This window comes from Balaenoptera borealis (assembly GCF_965194805.1).
Source record: "Balaenoptera borealis genome assembly, chromosome: 2".
NCBI lineage: Eukaryota > Metazoa > Chordata > Mammalia > Artiodactyla > Balaenopteridae > Balaenoptera > Balaenoptera borealis.
This window is the reverse complement of record NC_138867.1, coordinates 127,618,345-127,646,200: the sequence shown is the minus strand read 5'-3', so window position 1 is coordinate 127,646,200 and position 27,856 is coordinate 127,618,345. Positions and strand designations below refer to the sequence as shown.

The following is a 27,856-nucleotide window of genomic DNA, read 5'->3' as shown; positions in this document are numbered from 1 at the left end:
TTCTCCAAAGGTAGGAACCAGGGCTCCTAGGAAAAAAGCTGATTCCAAGGATGAGGCAGGGAAAATACAAGATGAGCCTAGAACATCTTGTGGGGTCAGAAAGTAAGAAAGTGCTCACAAATTGTTGGAGACATACTGAAAGGACACAGGTGCCAACTTGAAAGAGTTCCCTATGGCCAAAGCTGGTAAAATTTGAGCAAGAAAATGAATATTAATAGTATTGGGTTCTGACTCATGGAATAAAGTAAATATCCATCAGTTTATACTTATATAAATAGTTGAATAAAGAAATGAACGGGTGAGGGACTTCCCTGGTGGCGCAGTGGTTAAGAATCTGCCTGCCAGACAAAAGACCTGTATACAGAAAATTATAAGACACTGATGAAAGAAATTAAAGATGATACAAATAGATGGAGAGATATACCATGTTCCTGGATTGGAAGAATCAACATTGTGAAAATGACTCTACTACCCAAAGCAATCTACAGATTCAATGCAATCCCTATCAAACTACCACTGGCATTTTTCACAGAACTAGAACAAAAAATTTCACAATTTGTATGGACACACAAAAGACCCCGAATAGCCAAAGCAATCTTGAGAACGAAAAATGGAGCTGGGGGAATCAGGCTCCCTGACTTCAGACTATATTACAAAGCTTCAGTAATCAAGACAGTTTGGTGCTGGCACAAAAACAGAAATATAGATCAATGGAACAGGATAGAAAGCCCAGAGATAAACCCACACACATATGGTCACCTTATCTTTGATAAAGGAGGCAAGCATATACAGTGGAGAAAAGACAGCCTCTTCAATAAGTGGTGCTGGGAAAATTGGACAGCTACATGTAAAAGTATGAAATTAGAACACTCCCTGACACCATGCACAAAAATAAACTCAAAATGGATTAAAGACCTAAGTGTAAGGGCAGACACTATCAAACTCTTAGAGGAAAACATAGGCAGAACACTCTATGACATACATCACAGCAAGATTCTTTTTGACCCAGCTCCCAGAGAAATGGAAATAAGAACACAAATAAACAAATGGGACCTAATGAAACTTAAAAGCTTTTGCACAGCAAAGGAAACCATAAACAAGACCAAAAGACAACCATCAGAATGGGAGAAAATATTTGCAAATGAAGCAACTGACAAAGGATTAATCTCCAAGATTTACAAGCAGCTCATGCAGCTCAATAACAAAAAAACGAACAACCCAATCCAAAAATGGGCAGAAGACATAAATAGACATTTATCCAAAGAAGATATACAGATGGCCTACAGACACATGAAAGAATGCTCAACATCATTAATCATTAGAGAAATGCAAATCAAAACTACAATGAGATATCATCTCACACCGGTCAGAATGGCCATCATCAAAAAATCTAGAAACAATAAATGCTGGAGAGGGTGTGGAGGAAAGGGAACACTCTTGGACTGTTGGTGGGAATGTAAATTGATACAGCCACTATGGAGAACAGTATGGAGGTTCCTTAAAAAACTACAAATAGAACTACCATATGACCCAGCAATCCCACTACTGGGCATATACCCTGAGAAAACCATAGGTCAAAAAGAGTCATGTACCAAAATGTTCATTGCAGCTCTATTTACGATAGCCAGGACATGGAAGCAACCTAAATGTCCATTGACAGATGAATGGATAAAGAAGATGTGGCACATATATACAATGGAATATTACTCAGCCATAAAAAGAAATGAAATGGAGGTATTTGTAATGAGGTGGATGGAGTTAGAGTCTGTCATACAGAGTGAAGTAAGTCAGAAAGAGAAAAACAAATACAGTATGCTAACACATATATACGGAATCTAAGGAAAAAAAAAAAAAAAAAAGGCCATGAAGAACCTAGTGGCAAGACGGGAATAAAGACACAGACCTACCAGAGAATGGACTTGAGGATATGGGGAGGGGGTGGGGTGAGATGTGACAGGGTAAGAGAGTGTCATGGACATATATACACTACCAAATGTAAAATAGATAGCTAGTGGGAAGCAGCCGCATAGCACAGGGAGATCAGCTTGGTGCTTTGTGACCACCTAGAGGGGTGGGATGGGGAGGGTGGGAGGGAGGGAGATGCAAGAGGGAAGAGAAATGGGAACATATTGTATATGTATAACTGATTCACTTTGTTATAAAGCAGAAGCTAACACACCATTGTAAGGCAATTATACTTCAATAAAGATGTTTAAAAAAAAAAAAAAAAAGAATCTGCCTGCCAATGCAGGGGACACGGGTTCGATCCCTGGTCCGGGAAGATCCCACATGCCGTGAAGCAACTAAGCCTGTGCACCGCAACTACTGAGCCTGTGCTCTAGAGCCCACATGCCACAACTACTAAAGCCCGCGCGCCTAGAGCCTGTGCTCCGCAACAAGAGAAAGCCACCGCAATGAGAAGCCCACACACCGCAACGAAGAGTAGCCCCCGCTCGCTGCAACTAGAGAAAGCCTGCGTGCAGCAACGAAGACCCAATGCAGCCAAAAATAAATAAATAAAATAAATAAATTTATTTAAAAAAAAAAAGAAATGAATGGGTGGGACTTCCCTGGTGGTCCAGTAGTTAAGAATCTACCTTCCAATGCAGGGGATGCGGGTTCAATCCTTGGTCAGGGAACTAAGATTCCACATGTTGCGGGGCAACTAAGCCCATGTGCCACAACTAGAGAGCCTGCGTGCCACAACTAGAGAGAAGCCTGCCGCAACAAAGAGCCCATGCACCACAACAAAGACACAACATAGAAAAAAAAAAAGCTGGCAAAATTTGAATAAGGTCTGTAGAGTTAATAGTATTGCAGTGAGTTAATTTCCTCATTTTAATAATTGCACTATGGATATGTAAGATGTAAAAATTAGGGGAAGTTGGAAGAAGGGTATATAGGAGCTCTCTGTATTATTTTTGTAACTTTTCTATAAGTCTAAAATTATTTCAAGATAAAAAGTGTAAAAAGAACCTTGAAGACATCATGCTAAGTGAAATAAACCAGTTACAAAAATACATATACTATATGATTCCATTTACATGAGGTACCTAGAGTAGTCAAATTCAGAGAGACAGAGGGTAGAATAGTGGCCACCAGGGGCTGGTCGTCAGTTTAGGGTGAGGAAAAAGTTCTAGACATGAACAGTGGTGATGGTGGAACAACAATGTGATTGTACTTAATGTCACTAAACTATACACTTAAAAATGGTTAAAATGGTAAATTTTGTATGTTACGTATATTTTACTACAACAACAAAAAAACTTTAAATAAAAGACTTTTTAAAACACTGCACGCAGACTTCCCTGGTGGCGCAATGGTTAAGAATCCGCCTGCCAGTGCAGGGGACACGGGTTCGAGCCCTGGTCTGGGAGGACCCCACTTGCCACGGAGCAACGAAGCCCGTGAGCCACAACTACTGAGCCCGTGTGCCACAACTACTGAAGCCCACATGCCAGGGGCCTGTGCTCCACAACAAGAGAAGCCACCGCAATGAGAAGCCCGCGCACCGCAACGAAGAGTAGCTCTCACTCGCCGCAACTAGAGAAAGCCCGCGCACAGCAACGAAGACCCAACGCAGCCAAAAATAAATAAATGAATAAATAAATTTATTTTAAAAAAAACCAAAACCCTGCAAGCTAATGTTATAACTGCTATATTCATAATTGCCAAAGCCTGGAAGCAACCAACTTGTCCCTCAGTAGGTGAATGGATAAGTAAACTGCACTATATCCATACAACAGAGTATGATTCAGTCATAAAAATGAAATGAGATATCAAGCCAGGAAAAGACACGGAGAAACCTTAAATGTTTACTACTAGATGAAAGAAGCAACTCTGAAAAGGCTACATACTGTATGATTCCAGCAATATGACATTCTGGAAAAGGCAAAACTATGGAGACAGTAAAAAGAGCAGTGGTTTCCAGGGGTTGGGGTTGGGGGAGGGATGAATAGGCAGAGCACAGAGGATTTTTAGAGAAGGGAAACTATGTATGAAACTGTAATGGTGGCGTCGTACATTATACATTACTCTAAACCCACAGAACTGAACAACACACAGAGTGAACCCCAATGTACACTATGGACTTTAGTCAATAATAATATATCAATATTCACTTGTCAGTTATAATAAATGTACCACACTAATGCAAGGTGTTAATAATAGGGGGAACTGTGTGGGGGGAGGGGTACATGGGAACTTTCTGTACTTTCTACTTAATTTTCTTCTTTTTACAGATTTAATTTTATTTATCTTTGGCTGCATTGGGTCTTCATTGCTGCATGTGGGCTTTCTCTAGTTGTGGCGAGTGGGAGCTACTCTTCATTGCGGTTCACAGACTTCTCATTGCAGTGGCTTCTCTTGTTGCAGAGCACGGGCTCTAGGCGCACAGGCTTCAGCAGTTGTGGCATGCAGGCTCAGTAGTTGTGACGCACAGGCTTAGTTGCTCTGCGGCCTGTGGGATCTTCCCAGACCAGGGATCGAACCCACGTGCCCTGCATTGGCAGGCAGATTCTTATCCACTGCGTCACCATGGAAGTCCCTACTTATTTTTTCTTTTTGTTTTTTTTTTGCTTTTGTTTTGTTTTGTTTTTTGGCCGTGCCATGCGCCTTGTGGGATCCTAGCTCCCCGACCAGGGATCAAACCTGTGCCCCTGCAATGGAAGCGCAGAGTCCTAACCACTGGGAATTCCCTCTACTTAATTTTTCTGTAAATCTAAAAGTGCTCTAAAAAATAAAGTCTATTAGAGCTATACTGTGTTGAGACTAAACCAGAAGTCAAAATGGAAATAGGAATAGCTATTAGATGGCTACTATAAATACCCAGGCAAGAGTATTTGGTTGTCTATCTGGGGGAAAGTGGTGAGGGTGAAGAGAAATGTATTAGTCACAAAAGGGCAAGTAAGCCACGGACCACAGGAGCCCAGGTGACCCTACTGCTTGCTAACGCTGTGCACTGTACCCATGAAATACAACAGGCCCCCCCTTGAAACACATCAGATGGTACCTAGACCAGCGTCATCCAGCTCTCAGCAAAGACTCCCACAGCAAGACTCCCACCCCAGGAACCAAACCCTCTCTCCAGTGCTGGTCAAGCCAATCCTCAGAGAGAACTCCCTCAGGAGAAGCCCCCAGAACAAGGGAGAACATGACCAGGAAAGATTACCTGAAACTGCAGCTAGGGAGAATGTGTATGATAGGGAGATCAGCCAGCTGCAGAGATGATCCCACTAAGAGATAGCTTGGGCGTAGCCCTGAAACCTAGGGCAGTTCCCACATTCTTCGTTACTAGGGTGATTCTGCAGGAACACAACAAATGCCAAAGAAACCTTACCATACCAGTATATGGCCAGAGGCAGGGGCACTTCAGTAACTGAAGGGTGGAGGAAGGCAAACTCCCCTAGAGCAGAGAGCAGAGCTGTCCAACAGGCAGGAATGCTTGGGGCACCAAAGACTTATTTCCTCTCCTCTTGTCCTTCCTTAGTCACAGATTGGGAAGAAATCACAGCAGCAAAGAGTTACTCCCAGTATCAAAAGGGTACTCTACCTCTAGCTGGGAGAAATGAGAAAGGGAGGCAGGAAAGCCAAGAGCTGGGGCTATAGTCTGAAAGAGCTGTTCAAATCATGACTTAGCCTTGTCAAGCTGTGTGACCTTAGGAAAGTTAATTAACCTCTCTGAGTCTCAGGTTTTCCTTTAGTAAAATGGGGATAATAATAATAATAATCAACAAGTAACAGTGTCATAAGAATAAAAAGGGCTACCACATGTTAGGTACCCACAGTCCCGGTTGGCACAGAAACGGGTACTATTTTCATGCAGAAGGCATGAAACTGAAGCTCAGAGACATGAAGGAGCTGTGGGTGGCAGAACCCTGTGAGTCAGACTCCAAAGTCTCTGCTCTAAACCACTCAACCTGCAAGCCATGGCCACAGATGGCTACTGGGCACCTGAAATATGGAGAATCCCAACTGAGATGTGCTGTCAGTGTAAAAGACACCGGATTGCAAAGACTGTACCAAAAAAAAAGTAAAATGTATCATGAATAAGTTTTATATTGATTACATGTTGAAATATTATTTTGGATACATTGGGTTAAACGAGATATATCATTAAAATTAATTTTACTTGCTTTAGTTTTTTTAATGTAGCTACTCAAAAACTTTAAATTTGGCTCACACTACATTTCTTTTAGACAACACTGGACTACAGCATGATGCCTTCCCGTCATAGGACCCTGTGTGGGAACTCCTGTGAACATCTGCGTCGTGTTTGGAATCATTTGTAAGAACACGGAACCTGACTCACTTGGGAGGTTCACGCCCGAGGTCCAAAAATCTTTTAAAATGCTGGGGCTGGGACTTCCACGGTGGCAGAGTGGTTAAGAATCCTCCTGCCAATGCAGGGGACACAGGTTTGAGCCCCGGTCCGGGAAGATCCCACATGCCGCAGAGCAACGAAGCCTGTGTGCCACAACTATTGAGCCTGCACTCTAGAGCCTGTGAGCCACAACTACTGAGCCCACGTGCCACAACTACTGAAGCCCACATGCCTAGAGCCCGCACTCCACAGCAAGACAAGCCACAGCAATGAGAAGCCCGCACACCGCAACGAAGAGTAGCCCCTGCTCACTGCAACTAGAGAAAGCCCGCGCGCAGCAACGAAGACCCAACGCAGCCAAATAAATAAATAAATAAATTTAAAATGCTGTGGCTATGGAATTGGGAAAAGGGCCTTCCTTGCATAGCAGGGCCTGGGGGCTGAGAGGGGAATAGAGAGAACTGGTAGGCGCCAGCTCAGCCTTGATTAGGCACAAAGTTGCACCTAGGAGAAGAAAAGCTATGTGGATTCTTTGCGTCTCTTTTTGGCTAACCACAAGGGGCAGAGGATGAGGAGGTTATTTTCTGTACGCTCAGTAAAGGTCAGGGAATAGGTTTGCCGAATTAGGGAGGGGGGGGAATACAAGATGCTTGGTTAAATTTGAATTTCAGATAAATAATGAAGAATATTTTAGTATAAGTGTGTCCCAAATGTCCTGTGGGATATACTTATACTAAAACATTATTCATTGCTTATGTAAAATTCAAATATAATTGGGCATCCTGTATTTTATGTGGCAACTCCACCAGGGAAGTAGTGAAGGCAGGGAATGGAGATGTTACCAGGTATGCTGAGAAGACAAAGCAGCACCTTGACTCTTTGCAGGTCAAGCAGGAAGGCAGAGGTGGATAAGTGAGGACCCTTAACAAGGAACTAGTGGACCCTAGAACCCATAGCAACAGACGATGCTAACCTCAGAGTCCCCAGAACCTTGGATTGTCTTCAACCTGAGGTTATAACAAATTCCACTCAAATAAGTGGTAATTATTAACAGAAATAAGGATAAAATGATAAAAGGTAAGAATATCTACCCAGATACTTAAAAAAAAAATCTTGTTCCTTAATTTTGCATTTAAATATTCCTCTATTTAAAGGAAATAGTCACTCTTTCACACTGCTGTTTTAATGAAGAATCATAATTTTAGGAGAATAGTAAACACACTATACACAGGCTTCAATCCCACTCTCTACTGAATGGAAGCTGTTCAGTGCAGTAGTTGAGAGCACTGGCTCCAGAGGCCACCTGCCGCAACGCACATCCTCCTGGCTCTGACACTAGCTGGATGACCTTAAGCAGGTTACTTCCTCTCTCTGTGCCTCAGTTTCCTCAACTGGGAAATGAGATGACAGCAACTACCGTTCAGGGTTGTTGTGAGGATTAAATGAGTTAATACATGTACATCAGAAGAGTGCTGGTCATTTAATGAACACTCAGCAAGTTGGCTTTTTCAAAACGTGTATATTTGTTATTTTTAATCCCCACCATCATCATTCATGTCTAAGAAAGGGTAGAAGACTGGGGGTGTAAAGGCCAGCGTGACTTGGGTGGATGCCCCCACCTCACCCTCTTTTCTGCCTAACACCATTCACCCTTGTCCCCTGACTCCACTTGAAAACCCTTCACCACAGAAATTTTGTCAAGCAGATGCGAAGAGACTGCGGAAGACAGGGATGAGCTTTATACCCACTTGTCCCTCCTTCTTTACATCTGGTCATCCTAACCATTTCAGAATCAGGAGTCTACCTTCATCTCTCACCTAGGTGGAGGTAAAGCCACCAGCTGGTCTCGCTACTTCCACTCTTGCTACCCTCTCACAATCCATTGTCCACCACTACCAAGGGGATCTTTGAAAAACAAATCTGATATCACTTCCCTGCTCAAAACTGTCCAATGACTTCTCATCACACGCAGAATAAAATCCACACTACTTACCAAGACCTAGAATGCCCTACAGGATCTGGTCCTCCTCTGCCTCCGCTATCTTATCTCCTAATACTCTCCCCTCACTCATTCCCCTGGAGCCACACCAGGCTTCTTTCTGCCTGTCCTTCAAAAATCCCAGGCTCATCCCTGCCTCAGGGCCTTTGCATAGCTCTTCTCTCTACCCTCCCTCCAGATCTTCTCATAGCTGGCTCCTCCCTAACAGCTCTCAGTTCAAATGTCCTCTCCTCAGGAGGCCTTCTCTTTTCTCAAACGTTACTAAAATTGTCATTCTTTAAATTACAAATTACTACTTAAAATTCTCCTGTTTATCTGTGTGTCATCTGTCTCTCTCGCTAACGTGTTAACCCGTGAGAAGAGAAGATTGGACCCTCTGGTTGATGCTGTGACCCCAGCACACAGCACAGTGACTGGTACACTGCAGGAGCTCAGTAAATAACTGTTGAACGAATGAATGTGAAAGAATCCCAGAAGAAAGTCTCAGCCACTCCACTAACCAATTTTGTGTCCATTAGGATGTCCTCCCTGTCTCTAGGCCTCAGGCTCTTCATCTGTAGTGACGGGGTTGGACTGGATATTATTTGAGGGTCCTGCCAGCTCTGACATGCTATATTTCAGGGATCCCCAAAACAGCCTCTCACTGAGCTGTATTTCCCTGGAATGCTGGAGAAAATACAGCAATGATCACACGCCGAGACCAATTCCTCAGCAACCTCAGGCTGCTAACTGCCTGGTTTTTTGCTTACCGATCAGCTGCACTTGTTCCTCTTCCCTGGCGGCTGTCTCCTGCAGATCATGAAGCAATTTGCTGTTCACCTTGATGATATCATCGATATTTGAGAACAGGACATCCAGATCTCCCTGCGGCAGCTGGAAGGAACAAAGGCACCATGGGAGGTCGCTTAGGAGTTCAGTAGAGTGACTTTTTTTTGCAGGCTTTGGACAGTAGTCCAGAACAGTCACACCACTGGGGTTCCATCACTCTTGGGAAGACTGTCCCAGTGGAATGTTTGCAAGGACTTTGAAATTTTATAATTAGGTATTTTCATTACTCTACAAGAAGAGAGGGAGAGACGAAGTGCTCAGCATGAAAGTAAAGCTGAACTGTATTATCCTAGGTCTGCTGCCAACTATAATTTTTCTTCTCTCATTTTCCCCATCTGTCATATAAGTGTGGGAAGTTGGACTTCTTTCCACCTCTGACATACTTGGCACCTACCACCATTACCTTGAGATATATTCTGAACTCCAGCCCCTATGAACTAAGCTATCCCACTGTTAAAAAGGATGCAGGACATCTATATATGTGCATGAACATATATAGGATATATATAGAGATAGACATCCTGGATGCACAATCAAGTGGGAAAAGCTAACTGTAGAAAAATAGAGTATGCTCTCATTTTTGCTAGAATAAGTAACAGGGAATTCCCTGGCAGTCCAGCGGTTAAGACTCGGGCTGTCTTAACCCCGACACTGCTGTGGACCCAGGTTCGATCCCTGGTCAGGGAACTAAGATCCCCAAGCCATCTGGTGTGGCCAAAAACAAACAAACAAAAAATAAAATAAGTGGGGGGCTTCCCTGGTGGCGCGGTGGTTGAGAATCTGCCTGCCAATGCAGGGGACATGGGTTCGAGCCCTGGTCTGGGAAGATCCCACATGCCGCGGAGCAACTAGGCCCGTGAGCCACAACTACTGAGCCTGCGCGTCTGGAGCCTGTGCTCCGCAACAAGAGAGGCCACAATAGTGAGAGGTCCGCGCACCGCGATGAAGAGCAGCCCCCACTTGCCACAACTAGAGAAAGCCCTCACACAGAAACGAAGACCCAACACAGCCAAAACTAAATTAATTAATTAATTAATTTTAAAAAAAATCTCAATGCCTAAACCCCCCCCAAAAAATAAATAAATAAATAAAATAAAATAAGTAACAATCTATATTTGTTTGTTTAATGCCTACAGAGAAAATCCCAATTTCTAGAGGGTGAAATATGAGAGGGCTTTCACCTTCTACATTATCTATTTGATTATTTCATTCATTAAATAAACACTAGTTGAAGTCCACTATTTACGTGTCAAGAACTGGGATACATTGAACTAAACAGCCTTTCCCTTTATGGACCTTACGTGCTAGGGGATGCTTGCCATTTTAGAGAGAGAGCCTGTGTTATTTCTGAAATCAGGGGGAAAAAAGATGTAAAAAATTAACACTAAAATAGATACCCATCATAATGATAACTTTTCCATGTTACCACCCTCCAAATGAGACAATTAGAAATAGATCACTTAAAAGAATCTGTTCTAAACTTAATAAAGGACTATTTTATCCATTAGTTCACTTAATTCTCTGAGATGATTATTCTCTGCCCATTTAGCAGATGAATATACTAAGGCTCCAAGGTGTTAAAAAGCCTTGCTGAAGGTTGCAGGGCCAGTAAGTGGAAGCTTACATCCAGGTGACTTCACATCCACCACACTTCCCCCTCCATCAAGCCTGCCCCAGGAACAGATGTGAGGTTTCAGGAGCTGGGACACTCGCCCCTATAAAGAGAGGCTGAGTGTGGCCCCACCCAGGTACCTGCTGCAGGTGGCTCCTAATGTCCGAGGCACACAGCTGGAGCACGTGCAAGTAGGAGACCTCAGTGTCGATGAGTTCCCTGACGGCCAGACTCTGATGGAGCAAGGATCTCTCCTCAGGGACCCGACCTTCCCCGTCTGGACTCCCTGTCCTAGAGGACAGCTCATCAACCCCATGATCGGTCATGTCAGCAGGTTCTGGGAAAGACAAACACATCCAGACTCACTTCTGGGAGCTCTATTGGGACATGCTGTCTCTAACCCAAAGACAACTATTAATCAGATGGCCTAAAAACATCTTTAGCTGCCTACAGAGTCAAGATGAACTGCGTATAAGCATTTGTGGGCAGTATCTGAACAATCTTAAAAGGTAGAACGCAGCTCAGATAATTGTTGACATTTTAAATTCATTTCCCAGGGTTCAGACAATGTGCTTGCCTGGCTTTTCTTCTATTTTCCCCCCAGGTCTTGACCTAGATTTCTTTATCTGGTTCAGCTGAGTCTCTCTCACCCTCCTTCTCCCAGCAGTTCCCTCCTCTCTACCCACTACTACCCCATTCAGGCCATACTACCTATCGCCTGGACTATTTCCGCCGCCTCCAGGATCATTTTTTCAAATCCACACCCCTCTCCCACCTGCTGCCACCCACATCCATTCATCCTGGATATGCTTCCAGTTTAAACTTCCTGAAACAAAGCTTGTGATCCTGGTATTCTCTGTTGTGAGACTGTAATAGCTATCTGCTGCTCTGTGGTCTACCTCTGACTTCGTTTTCCTCTTCCCTGACACACTCCAGTGAAAGAAAGTTATGTGCTTTTCTCCATACCTGCATGGTCATTTCCTGCCTCCATGCTTTTGCACCTGCTGTGACCCCTCCCATGTCCCTATGCTCTGACATTCATCTCTAAGGCCTTTCCTGATCCTCCCAGACAGATGTACTTTTCTCCTTTATCTCTAAGTTTTAAAAGTACAAATGGCAATACTGTGGACAAAAAATATCTCCCTACTATAGAACACCTAGAAATGCTAGATCAGCTATAACAAACTTCCTTTTCACTGCATGGCAAGGCTTGCAAGAAAGTAAAGGAGGGACTTCCCTGGTGGTGCAGTGGTTAAGAATCTGCCTGCCAATGCAGGGGACACGGGTTCGAGCCCTGGTCCAGGAAGATCCCACATGCCACAGAGCAACTAAGCCCGTACGCCACAACTACTGAGCCTGCGCTCTAGAGCCCATGAGCCACAACTACTGAAGCCCCGCACCTAGAGCCTGTGCTCCGCAACAAGAGAAGCCACCACAATGAGAAGCCCGCGCACTGCAACAAAGAGTAGCCCCCGCTCACCACAACTAGAGAAAGCCTGCGCGCAGCAACGAAGACCCAACGTAGCCAAAAATAAATAAATTAAAAAAAAAAAAAGAAAGAAAGTAAAGGAAATCAGCAGGGATCCCCAAACAGGGAACTGAAAACCAGATCAGGAGCAGCTAAGCTGATGCAGCTGTAGCCAAAGTGGACAGGATGGGCAGGGAAGAGGGCACTGCCCAGCTCTGTGATCCAGAGACTTGGGCATCAGTGCCCAGGCAGAATCAGGAAACAAGCTCCTCTCGAGAACAGGGATCCCTCAAGCACGCCAGTGAAATGGTGGATTAGAAAAAAAAGTCTCCCTACCCACACAGAAGATGACAAAGATGTTTCTGCATCTTGGCTTGGGTCCTGAGTAAAGGAAAAAGTCCTTTCTGAAAATTCATAACAACAGGCCTGCTTTCACTGGGTTGTAGGTTCAAATGTATACTACATATGTGGTCCAAGGAGCTCAATGCTGATAAATAAACAAAAAAACAAGTCCTGGAATAGTGCTACTATGAGTACCCACAGAAAAAAATAAAACGTCTCCAGGAGGACACATCCTTAACCTAGGCCACATGGTACTCCAAGAGATAACCCTGTCCTGAAGATGAGCTCAAAATCCAAAATTACAAGAACTCCAGTGAAGTGAGCATCATCAGAGACAACAGAGCAGGATTACACCCTGAAAACATCAGATAATCAAACTATCAAATAGAAACTATAAAATAAGCAGGAAAAGAAAAGACGTACAAAAAATAAAGACCCGTATGATTTTTTAAAGCACCAGGCAGAACTTACAGAAATTAAAAATTTAGTCTTTGACATTAAAAATTAAATGGACAGTTTAAACATTTAGGAACGAGAAGTAGTAAAGGGGCAGATAGATCCAAAGAAATTATCCAGACTGCTAAAAAGAAAGAGAAAATCATGGAAAATATGAAAGAGAATTAAGGGATCTGAATATTGAAATAAGAAGATCATGTACCAAATCTGTGTTCCAGAAGACAAGAATAAACAGAGTGAGAAGAGGCAATATATGAAGAGATGAGACTCATAATTGTCCAGAATTTACAAAAGATATGAATTCTTAGGTCTAGGAAGTACAAGTCCCAAGCAGGATAAGTTTTAAAAAAAAATCACATCGAAACACACTGAGAGGAAATTTCAGAACCTTGACGTCCTGGAGAATTTACCTTATAGTTTCCTTGTCAGGAAACTATGTTCTACCAAAATAAAGAAATAAATCACGACACAAGATACAGAGAACTGGTAATATAATATGTGAGAGAGGCTGAGGAAATCCCTAGGATAGGTGAAAGGAAATTCTAAGTTTGACTGTTGGTGACAGACAGACAGCAAACAGTCTGGGCTAGAGTATTAGAATGTTTTGAGAACAAATTTATTGAATCAGTAGAGAATATGGTCCTTATTTAGGCATAATTACACAGACGGGGACCTCCCTGGTGGTTCAGTGGGTAAGACTCCACGCTCCCAATGCAGGGGGCCCAGGTTCGATCCCTGGTCAGGAACTAGATCCCGCATACATGCTGTAACTGAGAGTCCGCATGCTGTAACTAAGAAGTCAGCATGCTGCAACTAAGAAGCCTGCATGCTGCAACTAAAGATCCTGCATGCCACAACTAAGACCCGGTACAGCCTAAATAAATAAATAAATAAATTTTTTTTAAAAAATTACACAGATAAGACATACGAAACTAAGAAACAAACCAACAAATAAAAACAAAACAATTGTTATAACAATTTTTATAACAAAAAATTGTGCAGAAAAGATAAAATTATGTGTCACTACCCAATTCAGTTATAAATAGAATCTACACAAGTAATAATACAAGTGGTCTAATTCATATTATGTACTGAGAGGACAGGGTGATGGAGAGGGAGAAAAAATGAGCTAAAGCCTCATCGTCCATAGTGGAAATCAAAGAACAATGTCTAAATCGAAAGCTCAAGAAGGAGCAGTACACGTGTGTTATAAAACAATCAGCTAAAAACAACAGAAGGAATTGCCTGGTAGTGGCTGGAGCAGGAAAGAGAAGAGAACAGGCTGCTTTTCATAACAAACATTGCAGAATCACCTGTCTCTCTCATCACAAATGTAGAACTATCCATCTCTTTAAATTACAGCTTTGAAGTGAACTAAGAACTAAATGTAAGAAAAAGTGAGAATTCCTCAATTTTGCTGGAGATCAATATTCAAAAATAAATCATATTCCTGTGTATACCAACAACAATTTTTAAGAGTGCAATTTAAGGAAAAATAGCAGCATAATAATAAAAAGATTTAATAACACATAATATTTATTCCTTCCTAAATATCTTAATTTAACAAAAGATGGGGAGTTCCCTGGTGGCCTAGTTGTTAGGATTCCAGGCTTTCACTGCCGTGGCCCACGTTCAATCCCTAGTTGGGGAACTGAGGTCTCACAAGCTATGCATCCAAAAAAAAAAAAGATGTACAAGATCTTTATGAAGAAAATTATTAAACTTTATCTAAATATATTTAAGAACTAGTTGGGAATTCCCTGGCAGTCCAGTGGTTAGGACTCTGAGCTTCCACTGCAGGGGGCCCAGGTCTGATCCCTGGTCAGGAACTACACCCACCAGCCACACGGCACAGCCTGAAAAAATAAAAACAAAAACAAAACCACGAAAAAGAACCAGTTACAAGTAGAGATACACTATGTTCATGGATAGGAAAAGTTAATATCATAAAGATGAAAATTGACCCAAACTGATTCAATACAATTTCAATAAGACTCCTGATAGGGTTTGGGGAGTTGGGGTTTTTTTTTAGTAGAACATAATACAATGATTCTAAAATATATATGGACAAAAAGGCTCAGAATGACTAAGGCAATTCTGAAGAACAAGGTGGGGGGACCTGTCCTACCAGATATCTAGATACAGTTGAAAGTCATAATAATTTAAAAGTATAGTATTGACACAGGGGCAAACAGATCAGTAGAACAGATTAGAGAGCCCAGAAGCAGACCACAGTAAATATGGAAACTTGATATATGACATAAGTGTCATTATAAGTCACTGGGAAAAGGATGGTCCATGAGATAACTGGCTTCCCCTATAAAAAAAAATCAACAAATGCAATCCCACAGCACACACCAAATAAACTCCAGATGGATTAAAAACCTAAATGTTAAATGTGAAACTCTAAATTCTTAGAAGAAAACAGGAAAATATTTTTTTAAACTCTCTAGATAAGAAGGATTTTTTTCAACAAGACATAAAATGTACAAACCCCAAAAGAAAAAATTGATAAATCTGACTACAATAATATTGGAATGTTCTGTTCATAAACAATTCTAAAATCAAAAGGAAAAGAGGGGCCTTAGATCAGATGATATTTGTAGTGAATACAACCAACAAAAGTTTAATACCTAGGGCTTCCCTGGTGGCACAGTGGTTGAGAATCTGCCTGCCAATGCAGGCGACACGGGTTCGATTCCTGGTCTGGGAAGATCCCACATGCCACGGAGCAGCTGGGCCCGTGAGCCACAATTACTGAGCCTGCACGTCTGGAGCCTGTGCTCCGCAACGGGAGAGGCCGCAATAGTGAGAGGCCCGCGCACCGCGATGAGGAGTGGCCCCCGCTTGCCACAACTAGAGAAAGCCCTCGCACAGAAACGAAGACCCAACACAGCCATAAATAAATAAATAAACAAATAAACCCAAAAGTTAAAAAAAAGCGACTTTCTATTAAAAAAAAAAAGTTTAATACCTAGACTATATAAAGAACTACTATGAATCATTAAAACAAGGCAATCTGTAAGAAAAATAGACAAAGGATATGGTTGCAAATACAGTGTTTAAGTTCATTTAGTGTCAATTTTAACCTCCTCCTATGAGATCTTGCTGTAATGCTGAAACTGGAGAGCTAAAACCCAGCTTTCCAGACTCCCTTGCAGCTAAGATTCTAAGATTCCACCAATCAGATGATCTCATGTGAGCCAGAATTTAGAAATTAGATAAGTAGGAAGAGAAGTGATGCTTGAAGTAACTATTTAATGGGGCAGGTACTGCATTGTTCTGAAATCAATAGTTCTGGCAACAGATTGTAGCTAAAGTCATAGAATCTTGAAGCCAGCAGCAGGGGCAGCAGCTTCCCAATTCTTCAGTTTCTGGATTGTTACAGAGGGTAGTGGCTTCTTTGGAGCAGCTTCAGAGCTGTATTATTGTATTAGTACTTTTTTTGGGGGGGGTGCCGCACCGTGTAGCATGCGGGATCTTAGTTCCCCAACCAGGGATTGAACCCGTGCCCCCTGTACTGCGAGTGCAGAGCCTTAACCACTGGACCACCAAGGAAGTCCCTGGGACTCATTCCTAAGGCCCATTCTGTGGACTGCTTCTCCAGGCCTTCCACCAATTTGGTAAGCTCCTAAGACCCTCTTTTATTTATTTATTTTTTAAATTTTTATTTATTTATTTATTTATTTTTGGCTGCGCTGGGTCTTGGTTGCTGTGTGCGGGCTTTCTCTAGTTGCAGCAAGCGGGGGCTACTCTTTGTTGAGGTGCATGGGCTTCTCACTGCGGTGGCTTCTCTTGTGGAACACGGGCTCTAGGTGTGCGGGCTTCAGTAGTTGCAGCACGTGGGCTCAGCAGTTGCGGTTTGTGGGCTCTAGAGCATGGGCTCAGTAGTTGTGGCACACAGGCTGAGTTGCTCTGTGGCATGTGGGATCTTCCCGGACCAGGGATCAAACCCGTGTCCCCTGCATTGGCAGGCAGATTCTTAACCACTGGATGACCAGGGAAGTCCCAAGACCCTCTTTTAAATCCCTTTCTGGTTAAAATAGAATGTTTTGTGTTATCTCCAACTAAATCCTGGCTAATACCAGCACGAAAAGTTAATTCACAAAAGAAGAAATTTAAATGGCTAATATGCAAATGAAAAGATGTTCAATTCACTCTTAACTAGGCAAATGCGAATAATTAAAACCATAATAAGGGAATTCCCTGGTAATCCAGTGGTTAGGACTCCATGCTTTCACTGCCGAGGGCCCAGGTTCAATCCCTGGTCAGGGAACTAAGATCCCACAAGCTGTGTGGTGCAGCAAAACAAAACAAAACCACAATGAGATACCATTCCATGCCCAAGAGATCAGCAAAATATGAAAATAAAATATAATGTTGGTAGGACAGCAGATGAATGGGAAATCTCATATACTGGTATGATAATGTGAATTGTTGCAACCATCCTAAAGAGCAACTTGGCAATATTTAGAAAAGTTGAAAATTCACACACTGTCAGGCCAAGGAGTTCTACTCCTAGGTATACCCCGCCTTCAAGAAACTTTCCACATACACACAATAAATGTAGACATGAATGCTCATGGCAGCACTGCTGAAATAACAAAAAATTAGAAAAAAACTAAAAGCTCCAATGAAAGTAGATAAATAACTTGTGGTATAGCCATATAATGGAATTCTGAACAACACTGAAAGTAAATAAACTATAGATTCATGTATCAATACGGATATCCTCACAAACACTGTAAACAGGAAAAAATATATATAAACAAGTCCCAGAAGGATACACAGAGTATGACACTATTTTTAAAAGTTTAAAATGTGAAAAGAAAATAATAATAATAAAATTTTAAAGTTTTTAAAAGTTTAAAATATGTGAAACAATGCTAGATATTGTTTAGGGACACATACACATGTAGTACAGGTATTAAATTTTTCATGGAAGTGGTTAGCAATAAATCCAGGTGATTAAAGAAATTTTCACGTATTTAGGTATAGCGAAGTCATTCTGGCTTATACATGATTTAACTTGATTTTCTGCTAACTAAAACAGCCTGTTTGTGGCCTATCTGACATACACTGTCATATCTGCTTTAATTATTAAAGAAAAGGGCACAATGATCACAAGTAAAGAATGTCCATGTTAAAGATAAAGATTAAATGCCTCCTTTCCTAGAACACCAATGCTGGTACTGCTTTGATGATAAGACTCCTTTCCCAGAAGCCAAGGTCATACTGACTCACTGTGTACATGCTGATCTGTTTTTTTGAAACCTTGAAGGAATATATTCCTGACTTGTTTGATGTTCTTTGTTCTGACATAATAATGTAAAACTGCTGAAAACCATGCTTCTCTGGAGCAGCTCTTTAGAGTTATCTGAGAGGCTGTCTCCCAGGCTATAGTCCTCAGTTTAGCCCAAATAAAACTCTTTTTTATTCCTATTATATTTTGTTTATTGATTATTTCCATCCACACAGGATAAAAGTAACCTCTGGAAAGGGAGCTAGAGGAATAGAATTGGGGAGAGTATCAAAGGGGACTTAATGGTATCTGAGGGGCTTTTTAAGTTAAACTTTTAATTCTGAGATAATTAGAGATGCACATGCAGTTGTAAGAAATAATACAGAGGTTCTGTGTATCCTTTACCCAACTTCCCCAGTGACAACATTAGGCAAAACTATAGCACAATCTTACAGCCAGGATGTTGACACCAATACAGTCAAGATGCAGAACAGTTCCATCTTAAGGATCCTTCATGTTGCCTTTTTACCCACTTGGCTCCAGCCCCATCCCATCTTTAACCCCCAGCAAATAAGAATCTGTTCTCTATTTCTATACTCTTGTCAGTTCAAGAATGTACGTAGGTAGCTCCCTGGTGGTCTAGTGGTTAGGACTCAGCGCTTTCACTCCCGTGGCCAGGGTTTAATCCCTGGTCAGAGAACTGAGATCCAACAAGCTGCATGATGCAGCCAAAATAAATAAATAGATAAATAAAATGAAAGTTTATTAAAAAAAAAAGAATGTATGTAAATCACACAGTATGTATATTTGAATCATATAATACATAACCTTTTGGGACTGATTTTATTCAATCAGCATAATTCCTTGGAGATTCATGTAAGCTGTTGTGTGTTATCAATAGGTCCTTCCTTTTCATTGCTGAGTATCTGACATGTTTTATTTGGTTTTTAAAAAACTGAAGCAAATATGTCAAAAATGTTAAAATTAAACAAAGCTAGGTAGTAAGAACATGGGCATTTGTTGTTTTGTTCTTTGTTCTTTTCTGGACAGTTAAAATATTTCCTAATATTTAAAGTGACATGCATCCCATTCAGCCCTGTACTCAGGTTACTTAGGGCTATGCCTCATCTTCCTGGCTAGACACTAAGCTCTTGGAGACAAGATGAGCACCCATTCATTGTGTCTTCCTGTCTCACAATGCTGATACATATACGAATATGTATTTGCATATATAAACGGTCCTTTTCATGTAGTAGTAGCAGAAGTTTCTGTCCTGGGTCATAAGCACTGACCCATGGATCAGTGCTTATATACAGGTGCTTGGCGAGAGCAAGGTTGTTCAGAAGGCAGAAGGCCCAGAGAGATCCTGGAACATATCTGATGCACAGCTTTAGTCCAGCTCCTGAACGCTGCCTTTGGCCTGCTGACCTGTCCCTGGCCTGAATCACTGACATTCATCACCCAGTTCATCGCTTTTCTAGAAAGATTCCAATCGGATTTCAGGAGAGCTACTCAGGTTCCACTACTCAGAACTGTTGCTAAATAAACAAAAACCATAAGTAATACTTCATAGAGAACTGCTAAATATTTAAAATAGCACTTAGGTTAACTGCAATCCAGACCTCCAAGCAGGCCTGGCAGAACTTCTCCATAGCAGCATTTTGTTATTCTCTTAGTTTATAGCCCATGTAATGGAAAGAAACACATTTTTATTTCTTTAAAAATATATTATTTGGCATGAAAAGGAATGAACTACTAATGTGTGCTATAACATAAATGAATCTTGAAAACATTACACTAAATGAAAGAAGTTAGCCACAAAGGACCACATACTTGATGATTCTATTTATATGAAATGTCCAGAATAGGCAAATCTATAGAAACAGAAAGTGGATTAGTAGTTTCCAGGGCTGAAGGGATAATGATTTGGACTGTGGTGGCTGGGTTTCTTTTGGGGATGGTGAAATGTTCTAAACTTATTAGTGGTGATGGTTGCACAACTCAGTGAATATACTAAAAACCATTGATTTGTACACTTTAAATGGGTGAATTAGGGACTTTCCTGGCGGTCCAGTGGTTAAGACTCTGCGTTTCCACTGCAGGGGGCTCAGGTTCGATCCCTGGTCAGAAACTAAGATCCCTCATGCTATGCTATGCGGCGTGGCCAAAAAAAAAAAAAAGGGTGAATTATATGATGTGAATTATATCTCAATAAAGCTGTTACCCTCAAAAATATTATATAATACGGGCTTCCCTGGTGGCGCAGTGGTTGAGAGTCTGCCTGCCGATGCAGGGGACACGGGTTTGAGCCCTGGTCTGGGAGGATCCCACGTGCCGCGGAGCAACTGGGCCCGTGAGCCACAACTACTGAGCCTGCGCATCTGGAGCCTGTGCTCCGCAACGAGAGGCCGCGACAGTGAGAGGCCCGCGCACCGCGATGAGGAGTGGCCCCCGCTCTCCGCAACTGGAGAAAGCCCTCGCACAGAAACGAAGACCCAACACAGCCAAAAATAAATAAATTAATTAATTAAAAAAAATTATATAATACGAAATATTGGCAAGGATGTGGAGAAACTGGATCTCTCATACATTGCTGATGGGAATGTAAAATGGTACAGTTACTTTGGAAAATAGTTTGTCAGTTTCTTTAAAAACTAAACATACACTTACCAGCAATCACACCCCAGGGCATCTATTCCAGAGGAAGAAAACTTATGCCTATACAAAAACCTGTCTACGAATGTTCATCAAAGCTTTATTTGTAATAGCTAAAAACTGAAAACAACCAAAATGTTGTTTTATTAAGTGAATTTAATAGGTGGATGGCTAAAAAAAAAAAAGTTGTATATCTAAGGTCACAGAATACTCAGAAATAAAAAGGGATGAACTACTGATATCCTCAAGAATCATCCAGTTGTGCTGCCTGAAAAAAGAACAACCTGAAAAGCTTACTGTGTGATCATTTATAAAACATCTAAAATTATAGAGACAGAGAACAGATTAGTGGCCACCTGGTTAGGGATGAGGGTGGTGGGCACCTTGGTGTGGCAATAAAGGAACAGCACATGAAGAACTTCATGGTGATAGAATAGATCTGCATCTTAATTGAAATGGTGGTTACAGAAATCTACACATGTGATAAAACAACATCTAACAATCAAACACATGATTGTATCAATGCCAATTTCCTGGTTTTGATATTGTGCTATTGAGATAAGACATAACCACTGGAGGAACCTGGTGAAGATACACATAACCTCTCTGTACTATCCTTGGAACTTCATGCTGACCTATACTTATTTCAAAGTAAAAAGTTAAAAACAAACGAAATATTAGATAGCTTAAGTTATCCACTATCTTTGCAACACTCTCAGGACAAATGCAGCTTAAAAGCCTGGGAGAGCAGGCTGGGTGCCTTTGTTCCACTTCCTGGTCTGGTCTGATACAGAGGTTTGTCTTGGAGAATATATTTGGGAAAATATGTCTTTCAATATAGTCCAGTCCATGCTCAGTCCTGAGATCTCTTTGATGCCCTGTGATAAGCAATTAAGAACTAAAATCAGTCTAGCACATAGTGGGTACTAAAAAAAAAAAAATGTTTGTTGAATGTTATGCAGTGACTGCTTCTGACTCTAGGATAGGATAGAACAGTTAATTCTCTTCTCCTCTCTCCTCCTCTGTCCACACTCGCACAGAATAATTTGGGCATTCACACATTTATTCAACAAATATTTGGAGTAGCTATTCCATGCCAAGCATTTTTCTGGACTGTGAGGATACAAAGTTAAAGGGGGGGGGGGAAAGGGCTCTACAATAAAGATAGGGCACTTATTTTTTTGTTTTTGTTTCTTGTTGTTTTGTTTTATTTAATTTTGGAAATGGCCCTGGGGTTCTTTCTTTTTTTGGTAATTTTATTTTTTTTTATACAGCAGGTTCTTATTAGTTATCTATTTTATATATATTAGTGCATATATGTCAATCCCAATCTCCCAATTCATCCCACCACTTTCCCCCCTTGCTGTCCATATGTTTGTTCTCTACATCTGTGTCTTTATTTCTGCCTTACAAACCAGTTCATCTACACCATTTTTCTAGATTCCACGTATATGCGTTATAGATGATATTTGTTTTTCTCTTTCTGACTTATTTCACTCTGTATGACAGTCTCTAGGTCCATCCATGTCCACGTCTCTACAAATGACCCAATTTCGTTCCTTTTTATGGCTGAGTAATATTCCATTGTATATATGCACCACATCTTCTTTATCCATTCATCTGTCGATGGGCATTTAGGTTGCTTCCATGACCTGGCTATTGTAAATAGTGCTGCAATGAGGGCTTCCCTGGTGGTGCAGTGGTTAAGAATCCGCCTGCCAATGCAGGGGACACTGGTTCGAGCCCTGGTCCAGGAAGATCCCACATGCCGCAGAGCAACTAAGCCCGTGCACCACAACTACTGAGCCTGTGCTCTAGAGCCTGCGAGCCACAACTACTGAGCCTGTGCACCTAGAGCCCGTGCTCCACAACAAGAGAAGCCACTGCAATGAGAAGCCCGTGCATCGCAACGAAGAGTGGCCCCCGCTCACCGCAACTAGAGAAAGCCTGCATGCAGCAACGAAGACCCAATGCAGTCAAAAATAAAATAAATAAATTTTTGAAAACATAGTGCTGCAATGAACATTGGGGTGCATGTGTCTTTCTGAATTATGGTTTTCTCTGAGTATATGCCCAGTAAGGATAGGGCATTTAAAATATCTGGTTATTTGCTCCAAGTTTTGTTCCACTAAAAGCAGAGGGACTAAGTAAATGTTATGGACATCCTGATTGATTTCACCCCTTTTAAGACAGAAGTAACAAGGGAAATGATACTCTGAACCTAATTCTGACCAATCAGAAGTGAATGGAGGGCTTCCCTGGTGGTGCAGTGGTTGAGAATCCGCCTGCCAGTGCAGGGGACACGGGTTCGATCCCTGGTCCAGGAAGATCTCACATGCCGTGGAGCAACTGAGCCCGTGCGCCACAACTGCTAAGCCTGTGCTCTAGAGCCCATAGGCCACAACTACTGAGCCTGCGTGCTGCAACTACTGAAGCCCACGTGCCTAGAGCCTGTGCTCCGCACCAAAAGAAGCCACCGCAATGAGAAGCCCATGCACCACAACAAAGAGTAGCCCCCACTCACTGCAACTATAGAAAGCCCGCGCACAGCAACGAAGACCCAATGCAGCCAAAAATAAATAAATAAAATAAATAAATTTATATAAAAAAAAGAGGTGGTTACTCTTTAAAAAAAAAAAGAAGTGAATGGAGACAGGGACTTCCCTGGTGGCTCAGTGGTTAAGACTCTGTGCTCCCAATGCAGGGGGCCTGGGTTCCATCCCTGGTCAGGGAACTAGATCCCACATGCATGCTGCAACTAAGAGTTTGCATGCCACAACTAAAGAGCCTGAGTGCTGCAACTAAGGAGCACTTGAACCACAACTAAGGAGCCCGCCTGCCACAACTAAGACCCAGCACAACAAAAGAAAGAAAGAAAGAAAGAAAGAAAGAAAGAAAGAAAGAAAGAAAGAAAGAAAGTGAATGGAAGTAAGCAGATCCCAGAGGAAAGTGAAACCATCATCTTAAAAGTTCTTTCAGAAGGTAAAATGTCATGGCAAGAAAAGATGAACATCCATCAGGCTCCCACCCCAGGTTACAGAGGGAGGTCAATTTAAACATTTAAGGAAAAAAAAAGGAAGTAAAACCTCTAGGGATTAGGGTTCATGGGAAGACTGTTGAAGGTGAAGTTAAACATCATGCTAACAAAAGACCCTGTTGAAGAATAAAGGGAGGAAATACCTATAGAAATGAGAATGGCCACATAGGGATCCTGGCTAATGAGCCTCATTTATAAAGATACATACAAGAGTCAGAGTGGTGGGTCCTGTACAAAGAGCTTCCAGAACTCTAAAACACAGAAGCATCTGGGATTAACAAAATTGTAAGAATAACCTCCACAGCTCTGCCCCTATTATGACTGCCAACTAAATTTTAACATTCATGTTCAGAAAAAGTAAAAAATAGGCACTCTATTTGATGGCTTTGCTTTCCTCTTCTTAGCCCTAAAGAGTGACTGCAGGGGTCACTATGAAAGTTAGGAGCCTAGACCCTGGAGCCAGAAAACCTGATTTCAAATTCTGATTCTGCAATCAATCAGCTGGCTCTCTGGGATAATTATATAACCTTCCTTATAGGGTTGTTATAAGATTTCATACGATAATCCATGTAAAGTGTATAGCAGAGTGTCTGCTACGTGGTGAGCTTTCAATAATGGTAGCTGTTGTTTTTGTTACTATTACTGTTAAACAGGAAAGAGTAGCATGACCGTGGATCAGAGGGATGAAGTTGTCTAAGGACACTTAGCTGATCATATTCAAGCAGATGGTGAGAACAGCTAATCATGATGATAATAATAAGTAATACGAACTACACAGCAGAGCCTAACTGACAATGCAGCTAATAACAAAGAAATGGAGCTGAGAGATGGAGAGACCATGAGACTAAGCCCTGATGGCATTACTTAATCCAGCCATGATGGAGACTGATTCCCTTTGGATTTTTTTTTATGTGAGCTAACACATTTTCATTCCCCACCCCACTTTGGCCTAAACCACTCTGAGTTGGGTTTCTGCCACTTGATTAAAACAGATGGTCTATCAGCCCTTGGAAAGACCATCTGTCTGTGAGACAGACATCACTGAGAGCCAGCATAGGTTAACAGAAAAAAGACAAACAGGTCATGCCAGACTATCCTCATTCCCTTAATGAAAGTTGACTAGATCAGTAGATCAAAGGAATACCACAGGCTAGTGTAACTGGACTAGGAAGGTACTGCTGGTCTCTCGTGACATCCTTACAAATAAGGAATAAGGTGAGGTAATGGAATAAGATGTGGCGATGGGGAAGCAATAGGACAATAATATGGACTAAAAACTGATAAAATACCAAATTCAAAGAGTGTTGGTCAGTGTCAACCTCTGGGATCTGCCCTGTTTCATTAAGGATAGCCATTAGTCCTTTTGGTGCTTCCCATCTCTAAGACCACCTGAGCCTAAACCTCCACCATTTTTCTCCTGAATCAGTACAACAGCCTCCTGACTGGATGCATACACAGCACCAGAGTGGAGTGGTCATTCAAAAACATAAAATTGACTGCTTTATTCCTCTGTTGAAACCCAGACAAGTCTTCCCTGAAAGTCATCCCCCTTCCAAAGAACCACTCCTTTCCCCCAATAATTATGTTTCCTATTCAATTTGTTTTACTGGTTCATTCAATAGAGCAGAAGCTCCACAAGGGCAAAGACCATGTTTCTTATATTCATCAACGCATCATCTAGTGTCTACTCTAGATCTAGCACATAGTAGGTGCTCAATTAATTGAATTAATGACTGAATGACAAGGATGAACACTGGCAGAATAGTGATCAAATTGCCAATGACACTGTTACAAGTGGAGTTAGACACACAACTCTTGGAAGCCACAACAAAGTTTGAGGTCAGCTAAGAGACAGAAACTCCCCTTGAATTTTATATAACTGGAATTATATAGTAGGTACACTTTTTTGTCTGGCTTCTTCCTTTCAGCAAAATTATTTTGACATTCATCCATGTTGTAGCATGTATCAATAGTTCATTACTTTTTATTGCTGAGTAGTAGTATATTAGATAAATATACCACAGTTTATCTATGCACTGGATTAAAAATTGGTTGCTTCCTGTTTCTCTATTACAATAAAGCTGGACCTAGGAATGCAATGTTTATTTTTCACTTTTTTTTTTTTTTTTAGGAATGCAATGTTTAGATCACAGATAGGTATATATTTTTAAAAGAAAATGTCATACTTTTAAAAAGTGGTTGTACCATTTTACTTTCCCACCAACAGTGTATGAGTTCCGCAACCTGGTCAACACTTGATGTAGCCAGTCTTTGTACGAAGTTTTATCTGCTTGTGGTTTTAATGTGCATTTCCCCAATGATTAATGATCTTGAACATCTTTTCAAGTGCTTATTTGCCACGAATATATTTTCTTTGGACATCATGGGGTTTTTGTTTGTTTGCTTAAATTACAAAAGAGGACTGCCCTGGCGGTCCAGTGGTTAAGACTCTGCCCTTCCACTGCAAGGGGCATGGGTTCAATCCCTGGTTGGGGAAATAAGATTCTACATGTCGTGTGGCGCAGCCAAAAAAAAAAAAAATTACAAAAGAGGTTCTCACTTATTACATAACTAGACAAACAATACAGAAATGTATAAATAATTAATAGTCTCCTACCCCCCAACACACACATAGGCAACCAGAGGTGCACAAGAACCACCAGGAGCACTTATTAGGCATGCAAATTCTTGCCCCTGCTCTTGAAGATTCTGATTCAGTAGGTCACAGATGGGGCATTTTGACAAGCCCCTAGATAATTCTGATGCAAGCGCTCTGTAGATTTCTTGAGAAAGTCTGCTCTTAACTATTGTCCTCCTAAGGAATAGTTGAAGGAATGAAGACAGTGAGTCTGGAGAGGCAAATGCACGGAAGGAGTACATGGACTGCCTTCAAATAAGCAAGAGCCTTTGTCTAAGAGAATGACTGTGTGCTCTGTGTTGTCCCATGGAACACCAAGAGTTTGCAACCTAAAGATCAAATCAAAAACAACTTTCTAAGAGAGCTACTGTGAAACAAAATCAGGCAACAGAGCCAGCAAGGGAAGGAATGTGCCAAAATCACCAAGCTTGCAGAAAAAGGACTTCTCTGGGTTGAGAAATGACTGTTTGAGGTTGAGTAGACAGAGGGCAAAAGACGTTCCAGACATACACATACAGTTCTTTCTTTCTCTCTCTGAGGAAAAACTGCCCCTTATAAATACACAGAGAGGAATGTAACCACCAGACAGGTAGTGTGTGTCTTAACCCAAATAAAATAACAGCTATTTGCCCTAAGCCATATTTCCCTGCCTCTATTGGCAAGGCCTAAAATGGTAGAGAAAGGAGACAACACAGTATTTGGTAAGGGCAGTTCCTTTTATAGATAAGTAGGCCTGCCCAGGCCCTCTCCTCACAATTTTGGATCCATCGATTTTAAAGAGCTTAAGCCTGTCAATAAGCAACAGGCTTTGGACAATCAAGCTCAACAAATGCCATTTTGCTTCAGTTACAGCACTCAAAACAACCCCCATCCCCAATCAGTTAAATAAAAAGCCATTTATTTGTTCTAGAACAGAATCAACCAAGGCACTCTTTACCACAGCAAGCTGCTGATCCAAGAGGGATGTGAGCCAACTGCCAAGTAACTCCTGTACCCTGGCAGAAACTCAGCTGAGCCTCCATCTCTGGGCAAGATTAGGGAGGTGCCCAGGTTCCCATGTATGTCCTTCTCTTTCCTCTCATTTAAAAACAACTATACAGATGCTGGTTCCATTCAAAAGGGCCATGTGAGGCCCAATAAGCTGTCCTTGTTAGAATGTCTGGTAGTTTCTACTTTCAGCATTTGAGCTAGGGTCAAATATTGAGTGTTGTGCATTATTCTAAATAGGTGCACTCTTATTTAGGTTACTATCACCAA

General features: G+C 41.7%; 1 protein-coding gene across 3 annotated transcripts in view; it reads right to left on the bottom strand.

Annotated features, from left to right (window-relative positions):
- Positions 1-27,856, bottom strand: part of ARHGEF37 (Rho guanine nucleotide exchange factor 37) — a 66,091-nt gene that overhangs the window by 36,841 nt on the left and 1,394 nt on the right. For all 3 annotated transcript variants that reach the window (XM_082382712.1, XM_082382711.1, XM_082382710.1), the window contains 2 exons: positions 10,902-11,098; positions 9,071-9,194 (listed from right to left, as the gene is read on the bottom strand). In XM_082382712.1, coding sequence (XP_082238838.1) covers positions 9,071-9,194; positions 10,902-11,087 — 310 coding nt within the window. In that variant the 5' untranslated portion in view covers positions 11,088-11,098. The remainder of the gene's footprint in view (positions 1-9,070; positions 9,195-10,901; positions 11,099-27,856) is intronic.